Source organism: Rutidosis leptorrhynchoides, chromosome 5, assembly GCF_046630445.1.
Source record: "Rutidosis leptorrhynchoides isolate AG116_Rl617_1_P2 chromosome 5, CSIRO_AGI_Rlap_v1, whole genome shotgun sequence".
NCBI classification, from domain to species: domain Eukaryota; kingdom Viridiplantae; phylum Streptophyta; class Magnoliopsida; order Asterales; family Asteraceae; genus Rutidosis; species Rutidosis leptorrhynchoides.
In genome coordinates this window covers 143,275,658-143,288,667 of record NC_092337.1, presented here as the reverse complement: position 1 = coordinate 143,288,667, position 13,010 = coordinate 143,275,658, and the positions used below count along the sequence as shown (strand labels likewise).

The window sequence follows — 13,010 nt, the reverse complement described above, 5'->3', positions numbered from 1 at the left end:
TAACCAAATAATAGTCGATCATATATATATTCATTTCATTTCATAATATATATATCACAAATACACATATACGGAGTATATCCTAGCTAGATGTTACACACAAAAAAAAAAAGGAAATAAACGAAAAAATAAAACCAGTAGTAGAATTCCTCATAATTGTCTACTGATCAGATAACTTACATTTACCAAATCTCGCCCAACCCTTGACTCTAAAAAAGGTACAAGGGTTATATATGCTTGGCGGTTTAGGTAATATATCATATTCAAACTATGTATATATATATAAGTAATAAATCAATAACCACATTCACAATATATTATCTTAATTAATTAGTCTTCAACTAATTAACAGGCTGCAGATTGATTTGTGAAGGAATTGAAGAAGTGTGGTTTAGCAGCCATTGGAAACGGGTTCTTGACCGTTGATGATTTGTTGTCTCCGATCCTTTCACACGATGGACACATCGTTAAGGTGGCCGCTGGCAGTTGCATATAAAATTGTTGTGACGACTTTGATGCTTTAAGTTCTTGAAGCTCTTTTTGTAGTCTTCTATTCTCGTCCGTTAATTTCTCGCAACATTTCTTTATGTGTTCGAAGTCCATTTCCGTTTGCTTCAGTTTCGTCCTTCATATGATAATTACGTAACAAAGTGTTAGTAAAATGAAAATTTGGCGAGTACCAAGTTAGATTATGTTTGGTTACGTAGATATTTTTTAATTATTAGTAATATAAATATTTTCAAAGAACAAATGATTGGTTGCGTAAGTTAAAAGGTAGCAATAGTATTTGGAATAATTGTGGTTACAGATTACAATCAAGGGCAGGCCAAGGAGCCCACAATTATATATTTGGTCTGTCGTTACAACCTCATTCATCATCGCTAGTTTCTTTTTTCTTACTTTTTTCTTCTCTTTTTATTTATAATATTTAATTAATTAATATATATTATCTATAATTTATAATTTTATAATAATAATAATAGTCATAGGTCATATAATATAATAATCAATAATCAATAATAACAAAATAAAAGTTTCTTTTATATAAAAGAAGGATAAAATTATGTCTCCTTTAGTTCTTTTGATTATTAGTGTAAAATCAATCAACTAAATTAAATCTTAGTTGTGTTATCATCCGTCAAATGTTTTATCAACTTATAATTATGTAATCTTCTTAATGGCAATCAATTATGTAGTGCGTGTATAATTACTTCACAAAGTGGTTGATCATGACGTTGAGTTTGTCAAAAAAGAAACATAAATAAAAGAAGAGAACATATCCACGCAACCGTCTAGCTAATACGACCAATTAAACAACACATAATCCATAACTTTTTATTGCTTATCCAAATTTGACAAAGTATGTCAAAGTTATGTTAAAATTTAAATATAAAGATCGACAGAAAATCTTTTCGGGCCATCTAAAATCAAATTTCAAAATTTCTTCATGTCCCATATTGTTTGTTATATTGTCCACTTAAAATAAAATAACTATTAAAAATCATTACCCTTATTATTATTCTTGTTCATTATTATTCAGTCAAATGTTCCTTGATTAAAGGGATAAAATTGAGATTCATACAACTTAGTTTACATATGTTTTAAATTCAACAAAAAATACTAAAGAACAATAAAATTAGACAAATAAAAATTTATAATAAGAATCTAAATCTAAATCTATAAATCCAAATCCAAATACATATAATAAGAATATATGGAACCTAATTAATTTAGATTATTGGAAGTCTTTTAGCTTACACTTGATTCGCCAATCGATTAATCAAAAAAACATAACAGCCAAGAAATAAAAAAGTAAAAACCCATAAAAATTAAAATTAATGATTTTAGAGAAGTATTACCTGGCTCTTCTGTTTTGGAACCAAACTTCAACTTGCCTCGGCCTCAACTTTAGCTCTTTTGCTAATTCTTGCTTTTGTTTCTGCTAATCAAGCAATAATCATCATTAACCTTCACTATTATTTAATATATTAATATGGATTAAAATATAATCACCTCAAACACTAGGGTTTTGTGTGTGAATACAAGTATATCATAAAGTAGATTGAAAAAAGTAGATAATTACACATACAGGATTCAAAGAGCTCTGAAGTTTAAAAGCTTCTTCAAGAAGAGCAGATTGAGGTTTAGTAAGCCTTAATTTCTTTCTACCATTAACACAATTACCATCATCATCTTCAACATCATCAACAACACTTGTTGTACTCATCACTCTCGAATAATTATTATCATTCGAAACTCTTTCCGATTCTTCGCTTCGTACATCTCTTTCTCTCTTCACACTTATGTTTGAAAACGACGATCCTCCACCACTAATTATGGAACTATCTTGTCGATTTAAACCACCAAGATCGGTTGAAACGACGACGTTCAAGTTAGGGTTAAGGTGTTCATGATGATGGTTGTCACATAGACCTAATGTCAAGGATGGCTCTAAACTACTAGATATCGGCTCGATCGGACCCTTGATGGGACTCATGGTGTTTGGTTTGACCATAGTTGTTGATGAATTAAGGCTTAGTCCTAAGACAAGTTTTGTGTTGTCATAAAAACGGTTAGACTCCATGTGTTTGTTGGTTTTATGAAATAAGTGATGATAATTAAGTGGTTTGTGTGTTTATGAAGATGAGGAATTTAATGAAAATATATGGAAGGAAAGTATTTGGTGGGTGTGGGGTGTGGTGGCTTTGATGATGCTTAAAAAACGAGATGAATGAATGTGTAGAAATGGGAATATTGTCTATAAAAGTGGAGTTATAAGGTGGTTAGAAATATATATTTTAATCTAATACTACGTATAATATAATATATAATATAATATAATATAATATGATGTTAAAATATAAATGTATATATATATATATATATATATATATATATATATATATATATATATATATTTATATTAATAATAATTAAATATTAAATAAAACGATAAAGGAAAATAAGTAGAATTCTTACTATACAGAAGTTGACCTTCTGGAGCAATAATAACATAATCGAATCAAAACAAACTTCAAAGTTACTCTTTTGATTCTATACACCTTCTTAATTATATCGAATATACTCATTTATATTGCAATTTTTCCCCTCCAATAAAAAAAAATTGTACATATAAACGATAAGAAATGCTGTCCGATAGTGTTTTTTGCATTACCTACGATAAAATTGTCCATCTAGAATGAAATATTTACTCTTTCATCCGGTACAAAAAACATATTCATTTGAAGCATATTTCATCTAATTAGTACTGTACACAGTATGCAAAAGTGTAAAGTCATCGAGAGCTATCTTTCACTAATTGTCTTCAAAGTGTATTAATGATCGATCGTCATTCGTTAATACTCCAATTAACGTCGAACAAAAGTAAATAATCTCGAGGGTGGTTAAGAAAGTCGACACTTTGCAATATGTTGTTTGACATGACAAGGTTTTCGAGAGGTTAATCGATGGGATTGTGTACCCTGTCTTGATAACATATGTGTTATTTTTATAAACGAATTCTATCTATTAGAAGATGATGGCAGGGGTTTGTCTTTTGGAGTGCACGAAGAAATGGCCATTGTCAAGTAATAGCATGTCGCACGTAATAAGATTACCGACTACTACAATATGCTTGGAGCGTACATGAGTAGGGATTGCCGCTATTGGTTGTGACACCTCTAATATATATAGTACTTCATTTGTTCTGTTACAAGTGTTCACATTTTACTTTTAAAGTTTTTCTATGTTAACTTTGTTGTATATAATATTTGATAAAAATTATATGAATGAATTGACTTTATAATGCGCTTTTAGTTCGTATAGTAATATTAATTGTATATATATTTAAATTTTTTAGCCTTCTAAATTTTTAAGTCCTGGACGGTTGTCCATCATGCTTCTGTCCGAAAACGTCTCTCGCTTGAAGCAGACATGAGCGAAGATATTGCCAATTTAAGTAGTGACACCTCTAATATAGTACGGAGTAGTATAGTACTAGTTCGTATAGTACTATTAATGGTGACATGTCTACAAACGTGTCATCGGTACCAAACATAACCTCGGCACGAAGGTTATTATGATTGTGGGAATGATCTTCTTTCAAAAGCGGGCATCCACCTTACTGACTAACTAAATACAGGTTAGAATCTGACGATCTTTATAGGGAGATCAATATGAGTGTGAATTCGGTCTTTACCTAATTTAAAACAGCGTATCATGACGATACACGTATTATATTAATGATAACGACATCAACAATTTGAAATTTTGGAATATTTAAATACTTTATCCTTAAAAAGTCTCGTGTATGAAATCTTGGAATGTTTACATAACATCAAGATTCTTAATGTACTTGGGGAAAGTGTGGAGTATATATGTAATATATTTATGCCCATGATTGATGGGTACACGACATACATGGGGTATTCATAATCATTTGGCCATAGAAACTATGTCAACAAATGATTCCTACAACCTTTTCAACTCCATCACCCTTGTCGAATGCCTTTTATCATTTTCTACGATTCTTAAACCACCTTTAGATATATTACTAGATGCATATGCAACTTGCCAATATATATGCTAGGACGAACTTGGTAGCTAGCCGGATTTGAACACGCTAATAAAACACAATCGACCTTACGTTTCGTATACATGTGAATAACTATTGATTCAATAATTACAATTGAATGGTTCATACTTCATGCTTTATATACACATACTATTTCAAGTAAAAGCAACGTTAATTAGCTCTGTTTGAACGTTTAATTAGTGGTTATTGTTCGAGTGTTATTTTTGATGGAAATGAAAGGGAATGAAAAGAGTTAAAAACAAAATGGTGTTCTTGAGTGTTGACAGGCAAACAAATGGAAGGAATTGGATGGATGATTTGTTGAGTATGTGAAGATTATCAAATAGTTTCGAGTCGCAAACGGCTCGCAAGTCGCGAGGTTGAAGTAATTTTGTGCGATAATTAAAAGATTGGTGACAGAATCTTCTCGTGGATCGTGAGAAAGACCTCATGGGTCATGAGATTTTGTTTGCGATGTCTCACGCATCGCAAGACTTTCCTCGAGGATCGCGAGGTTCAGTCGATGGAGAATTTGTGTTTAATTAGGAAACGATTTGTGTAATCCCCCTATATAATGTAACTCTAACATCATGTAATTGTGTCCAAGAAATTATAGTACAAATCTTCAGTTTGCGCTTGTGAACCAACTCACTCCCTAATACAAGATTTAGTCACTAGAGCTACTCCGGAAGATTAAGAAGACTAGCAGGCTTAATGAAACTTATTTGAAGACCATTACTGAAGATAGATCAAGAACCTAAAAGCTTTCAGGAGACATATGCCAACATCAAGAAGAAACAAGACGTATACACACACTAAACTCTCTAATCCTTCCTAGGTTCCTATCCAACACCCAGGAACATTAGGAAGTGATTCAGGAATTTATGTACTCTTCAGATCCAAGCTCAAGAAAAATATATATGAGCCAAAGAATTGCCGGAAGTCAGACAAATACTAAAGAAACTAGCAAGAAACATCCGAAAAATCTTCCTACTATCCGGGAAAACCAAACTGGCAACCCAATTGGCCAAACTAGCGACTTAGTTAGCCATACCGGATCCCAGTTAGCTAAATTGACGACCCAATTGGCCAAACAGGAAACTCGGTTAGGCAAATTAGGTCCAAGTTAGGCAAACATGGCAACCTGATTAGCCAAACTGGCGATTGGTTAGCTAATGTAGCAACTCATGTTGCCGAACTAGTGACCCAGGTTGCAAAGTGGCAACCCATAGCCAGTTTTGTTGACCAACAGGCGACCCGGAGCCAAACTGGCGACCCGAGGCTTGCCAAACTAGCCACCCGGGGCCTGCCAAACTGGTGACTCGTGCGCAAATTGGTGACTCGTTCTGCCTATAAATAGAAAGGAGGATTCTTTGATTTCATATATACTTTCATTCAATAAAAACACAATCTCAAGTATTCAATCTCTATTTTTTAGTTTTCTCTGATTATAATGATGTAATAATAGAGATACAAGAACTCTTTTCTTGCCTCTAGTAGTTGTTTGTTAGTTATCTGTAATAAATAAGGTACTTTGAAAGAGTTATCAAGAAGCAGTTTATTTCATAAAATCATGTATTTACTATGTCTTTTATTATAATTTTATTATAAATAGAGATGTGATAATGAACCCAGTGTTCATCATAATTATCATGAACTAAAATATTTCATTATTTTTATTAAAAAGGTAAGTTTAAGATTTTTTACTATTGTTGTTATCTAAATCCAAAGTAGGAGTTTGATTCGATGTTTTACAAACAAAGTGAGTTTTTGTTAATCTACCTCTAAATTTTATTAAACTTATATTGTGGTTAATTCAATACAAGCGTATTAATTATTCTTGTAACGACCCGGATTTTTTCGCTAATATATAGAAGATTAATATTTACATAATTAAGGTTTCCAACATGTTAGGCAATCAAATTTATTAAGACTTGTCTATTTGAAATGAATTTCATACAAACGTTTGGCCACCCAGGTTGTCTGACGATTCATGAACGTCATAACGTGTAATAATTATTTAATGAAATATATATATGGATATATATATTTATGAATTGTTAAAATGATATTTAAGTATCTCATTAAGTATATTAACAATTGGTTATATATATAAAATGAGACTACTAACTTAAAGACTTCGAAACAATATACATATATGTAACGTTTTTCGAAGTCTTAAACCCTAATTTAAACTAAATGTATATGTATTGTATTAAGATGTATTAATACACTTTTGAAAGACTTAAATACATATATCAATATACTTATACTCAACAAATATAGCTATACTCATAATCTCATTCAATTCTATCAAGAATTCTACTCGTATTCATTCGGTATTTATACCCGTATCATACCCAGCTTCTAAACGTATTTACTATTGGTATATACATACCAAATCATTGATCTTAGCCACCCTCAATCAGTTAGGAGACATATGGAACCAACTCATTTAACTTCTTGTATGACTAAAATGCAAGAAACAAAAACTAATCCATCATATATCTATATCTATATCTAAATGTATCTATCTATATATCTATATACATTTCATCTCATTTTAATCACCTACTTCATTAATCCTAAACACATACTACTCAAGAACATTTCTAATTCAGTAACCTTCCATTATATATCTCCTAAACCACTTCAAGAACAAGCTTAAAACATCATAACAAGAATCATTCAAGAACATATCAAGATAACCTTCCAACTTGAAGAAGTTTACTTCCAATCTTTCAAGCCAACTCAACAACTCTTTAGGATCACTAATTATACTTTCTTTCTAGTAGCTTTTCATCTTATAATCAAGGTAAGAATCATATATAAGCTTTAGTTCAATTCATATACTTATAACTATCTTATTTCAAGATAGAAATTCTTATTCGAACTTTTGTTCATTTCATGATTTTACTTCAAGAATTCCAAGCCATCAAGGATATCTTTGAACTCAAGATATTCTCCTTATTTCTCTAGCAACTTTATTCATTTGAATTGAGGTAGTAACCTTATTCATAATCTTATTCGATTCATATTCATATAGCTATCTTATTTTGAGTTATAACTAATAACAACAAGAACATAGTTTAGATTATTTCTAAACTTGTTTGCAAATAAACTTAATCCTTCTAACTTGACTTTTAAAATACTTCAACATATGTATTATGACAGTATGTCAAGCTAACATAAGGATATAAAACTTGTAAACACGAAGAACACCTTAAAATCAAATATACGCCGTCTTAGTCGAACGGGGGCTGTTTTGGGTTTAATTTTAAAAACCTATCTTAAACTTTGAATTAAAAGATTTCCTTTGGTGGAAAATCTTATTTTATATGGATATGAAATATATCCAAAATCCATGGTTAAACTCTAAGTGGAAGTATGTTTTTCAAAAGAGTCATCAAGATGTCGTTCTTACGACGGATATGACTATCTTCTCTTATTTGACACCTAAGCTGTATTTTCGACTATAAACCTATACTTTTTCTGTTAAGATTAATAATGTCGAGTTCGATACGAAACCATGGCAACTCGAATCACTCAAAACGGATTTGTAACGAAGAAATTATGGGTAAAACAAAATTGAATATTTTTCTTAATTTTTAGCTACGGACATGATTTATAAAAATGGATGCTAACCTTATCCTAGCTAACTTACCTTGTATCCTACATGTATTTATACATGTCTTGTTCGTGAACTAATGGAAATTTAATTTATAATAGTCGTGATTAAGTTCTACGACAATATATTATAGTCTTAATAAATATCGTAAGGCACCATATATATATATATATATATATATATATATATATATATATATATATATATATATATATATATATATATATATATATATATATATATATATATATATATATATATATATATATGACTTGATCACCGTGGATTCGTATACAAAGTTTTGACATATCATTTTGACTTCTTCTATATATATTATTGAAACGAACTATTAGACACCATTGGCAGTAATCTCGAGTTAGCTGTGGGTCGAAGTGGATTCCAAAATATTATATACTTTGAGTTGTGATCGAGCCTGAGACATGTATACAATGGGTCACAGATTGCTTCAGACAATATACATATTATGTGTCTTATTATATTAAGACAATATATTATAGTGTTAGTGAATTCTAACACAATATACGCATTTATATTTATATATATATTTATACTGTTGGACTATTGGACTATTGGACTACGAACGTTGGACTACTAACAATAGACAATTAAAATTATCACAAGTATCATAAGTATGGAATATTAATTATATATATATATCTTGACACAAGAATATTATTATTAGGTTCGTGAATTTGTCAAAATGCCAAGTCTTATCACCATCTATTCGGAAATCACAAGTGAGTTATAGTCCCATTTTTACTATCTAAATTATTTTGGGATGAGAATACATGCAAAATTTATAAATGTTTTACAAAATAAGCACAAGTTCATGGAACTACATTCTACGATTGATTTGTTATACCGGATATCTGTACTTATTATTATTATGCTTGGTAACCTAAGAATTAGTGAAAAACACTAATTGACGCGAATCCTAAAGGTAGATCTACTGGCACCAACCACCCCCATTTTCGAATAGTGGAAATGATTTAGTACTTCGAAGGGTTCTTGTCATATATTTGAATAGTGGAATGTATGATGCCAGATATCTTAAGCGCTCTATGTTAAGGTCGGTTACCAGGCGACTCATCGTATGAATGATTTTTGCAGTTGTAATGATCCTGCGCATTTAATTAAATGAAATCTTGTGGCTTATTAAATATTATGATTATTATATAGAAATTAAACCTATGATTCACCAACATTTTTGTTGACGTTTTAAGCATGTTTATTCTCAGGTAAATATTAAAAACGCTTCCGCTGTCGTATGCCAACTCAAGGTCAAGATTTGGAGTCGGCATAATTGTTTATATTGTTTAAACTTGCATTCGGAGTATTTGTTGTAATATATTTGATCATATTGTAATGGGTTGTGTAAAAACTTATTTATTTGAGGAGATTGTCTTTGATAGACAATCTAAATTATGTCATTAAGACCTTTATTCAATAATAAAGGTTATGGTTATTTTTAAAAACGAATGCAAGATTTGAAAAACGTCTCATATAGAGGTCAAAACCTCGCAAAGAAACCAATTAATATGAAACGTTTATAATTAATATGAACGGAGCATTTCAGTTGGTATCCGAGCTTTAGTCTTAGAGAATCAGAAAATTTTTTATTAGTGTGTCTAACTGATTTTTGATGCATTAGTGAGTCTGGACTTCGACAGTAATTGTTTTAAAAATGATTGCTTAATATAATTGTTGGAAACATAAGATTATTAACATATAAATATTATAAGATATATCATTCTCTTAACGTGCCTGCTATTATGTGATAGATGACTTCATCCGATCATATAAGCATCTCTAGTGATTCAGATTTCATTTACTTATCAAGTGATTCAGAGGCTGAGTCAAAGCATACGACTTATGAACCAACGGAAAAGTTAACTTTTGGTGCTACCATTAAAGTGGAAAATTGTTGGGAAAATTGGGAAGACTCACAATTGCCAGTAGAGGTTCCAGAAGAGGATCCAGAAGAAGATCCCGAAGAGGAACCTGAAGAAGAGGATCCTGAAGAAGTTGTGGAAATTAACGAACCACAACGTGATTTGGGAAAATCTTTGGCTGTTATACCCGATCCCAAACCCGATGAACCTATTATGACCCAAAATGTTTGTGATCATCCACCTGAACCACCTAAGAGACCAGTTTATAAAATGACCACTCGTATAACGACTGTTGGTTTTGCTCCCAAAAAATTAGCCGAAAGAACCAATTGGGAGGAATTGGAAAAAGAACTATCCAAATGAAAATCCAAACGTTTGGCCGAGAAAGAAACAACGTCAACATCTAAGAAATATCGCCGTTCTTGAACCATCGGCAGCTATCCTATATTCCATGCATTGTATAATATGTATTATATTGTGTGTTTAAGTTTGTAAGAAAATCCGCAATGTAATTTTCCTTATGATTGTATAATAATAAGAATAAGCATGGAAGGTTTATTATTATTATTACATCTTGTTATTACGTAGTAACGTAATAACTTACCATAGTTTTTCATATTATAATTTTAGTAGTTAATTTGTGTGTTAGCTGCTAAGTATGAACATTATTATAGTTATAAAACGCTAATATGAAGAAAAGGCTTTTATAATAATAAGTTCATATTAAGCTACAAAATACTTTTTGGCTACTTCTAAAATTCTATATGATTAACTCAGTCGGCTATTTTTGAAGGAAATGGCTCCTCCAGCTACTAGACAACAACAATTGAACACAGAAGAACTTCAAGCTTTCGCTGCAAATATGGCTGCAGTGGTGAATGTAGTGACCCGAACTTTTCCATGTTTATATATATTAATTGAGATTGATATTTACATGACTAAATGTTTCCAACATGTTAAGCAATCAAACTTGTTAAGACTTGATTAAAAGAAATAAGTTTCATATAGACAATTGATCACCCAAGTTGACCGGCGATTCACGAACGTTACAAATTTGTAAAAACTACATGTTGTGGTATATATAGACATATATATATGGTTGACATGAGATTATGATGAGTAAGTATCTCACTAAGTATATTAACAATGTGTGATATACATAAGAAATGAGATTACTAAGTTAAGAAACTCGAAATGATATATATAACGATTATCGTTATGATAACGTCTACTAAATACGTATGTATCATATTAAGATATTGATACACTATATTTAACATGATAAAATGATATTTAAATATATCATTAAGTGTGTTAACAATGAACTACATATGTAAAAACAAGACTACTAACTCAAGAATTACGAAACGAGACTTATATGTAACGATTATCGTTGTAACGATATTTTAATGTATATATCATATTAATAGATATTCATACATCATAATATCATGATAACATAATAATTTAACATCTCATTTGATATAATAAACATTGGGTTAACAACATTAATTGAGATCGTTAACTTAAAGGTTTCAAAACAACACTTACATGTAACGACTAACGAAGACTTAACGACTCCATTAGAATGTATATACATGTTGTGTTTTGATATGTATCCTTACACTTTCAAAAGACTTCAAGACACATATCAAAGTACTTCTACTTAACAAAAATGCTTACAATTACATCCTCGTTCAGTTTCATCAACAATTCTACTCGTATGCACCCGTATTCATACTCGTACAATACACAGCTTTTAGATGTATGTACTATTGGTATATACACTCCAATTATAAGCTCTTAGCAGCCCATGTGAGTCACCTAACACATGTAGGAACCATCATTTGGAAACTAGCATGAAATATCTCATAAAATTACAAAAATATTAGTAATCATTCATGACTTATTTACATGAAAATAAAATTACATATCCTTTATATCTAATCCATATAACAACGACCAAAAACACCTATAAACATTTTCATTCTTCAATTTTCTTCATCTAATTGATCTCTCTCAAGTTCCATCTTCAAGTTCTAAGTGTTCTTCATAAATTCCATAAGTATAGTTTCATAAAAATCAAGAATACTTCCAAGTTTGCAAGTCTACTTCCAAGCTTTCAAATCCATTCCAAGTAATCATCTAAGATCAAGAAACCTTTGTTATTTACAGTAGATTATATTTCTAATTCAAGGTAATATTCATATTCAAACTTTGATTCAATTTCTACAACTATAACAATCTTATTTCGAGTGAAAATCTTACTTGAACTGTTTTCGTGTCATGATTCTGCTTCAAGAACTTTCAAGCCATCCAAGGATCCTTTGAAGCTAGATCCATTTTTCTCATTTTCAGTAGTTTTATACAGAAAACTTGAGTTAGTAATGATGTTCATAACATCATTCGATTCATACATATAAAGCTATCTTATTCGAAGGTTTAAACTTGTAATCACTAGAACATAGTTTAGTTAATTCTAAACTTGTTCGCAAATAAAAGTTAATCCTTCTAACTTGACTTTTAAAATCAACTAAACACATGTTCTATATCTATATGATATGCTAACTTAATGATTTAAAACCTGGAAACACGATGAACACCATAAAATCGGATATACGCCGTCGTAGTGAAACCGGGGGTGGTTTAATTTGGATAATTAAAAACTATGATAAACTTTGATTTAAAAGTTGTTCTTCTGGGAAAAAGATTTTTCATATGAACATGAAACTATATCCAAAAATCTTGGTTAAACTCAAAGTGAAAGTATGTTTTTCAAAATGGTCATCAAGATGTCGTTCTTTCGACGGAAATGACTACCTCTTTAGTAATTGACATGTAAGTTAAATTAGCGACTATAAACCTATACTTTTACTATTTGGATTCTTAAATTAGA

At 30.5% G+C, this 13,010-nt stretch overlaps 1 protein-coding gene across 2 annotated transcripts; it reads right to left on the bottom strand.

Annotated features, from left to right (window-relative positions):
- On the bottom strand, nucleotides 1–2,781 carry LOC139846685 (homeobox-leucine zipper protein HAT22-like). Of its 2 annotated transcripts, none has more exons than XM_071836169.1 (3): nucleotides 2,090–2,781; nucleotides 1,860–1,942; nucleotides 1–625 (listed from the first exon to the last, which is right to left on the bottom strand). In XM_071836169.1, exons 1-3 carry the CDS (start codon nucleotides 2,582–2,584, stop codon nucleotides 346–348), a joined length of 858 nt encoding a protein of 285 aa, XP_071692270.1. In that variant the 5' UTR covers nucleotides 2,585–2,781; the 3' UTR covers nucleotides 1–345. The 2 variants fall into 2 exon arrangements, with proteins under 2 accessions (XP_071692270.1, XP_071692271.1); XM_071836170.1 differs by having other exon boundaries at nucleotides 1,860–1,939; nucleotides 2,090–2,778.
- Nucleotides 2,782–13,010: the final 10,229 nt, after the last annotated feature.

What these genes read in the sequence shown, in the direction of transcription:
- LOC139846685 (XM_071836169.1), bottom strand. Translation starts at nt 2,584, where the DNA reads ATGGAGTCTAACCGTTTTTATGACAACACAAAACTTGTCTTAGGACTA. An exon ending in TTCAGAGCTCTTTGAATCCT is followed by an intron (nt 1,943 to 2,089) that starts GTATGTGTAATT and finishes TTGCTTGATTAG; the next exon opens with CAGAAACAAAAGCAAGAATT. An exon ending in TTCCAAAACAGAAGAGCCAG is followed by an intron (nt 626 to 1,859) that starts GTAATACTTCTC and finishes TATCATATGAAG; the next exon opens with GACGAAACTGAAGCAAACGG.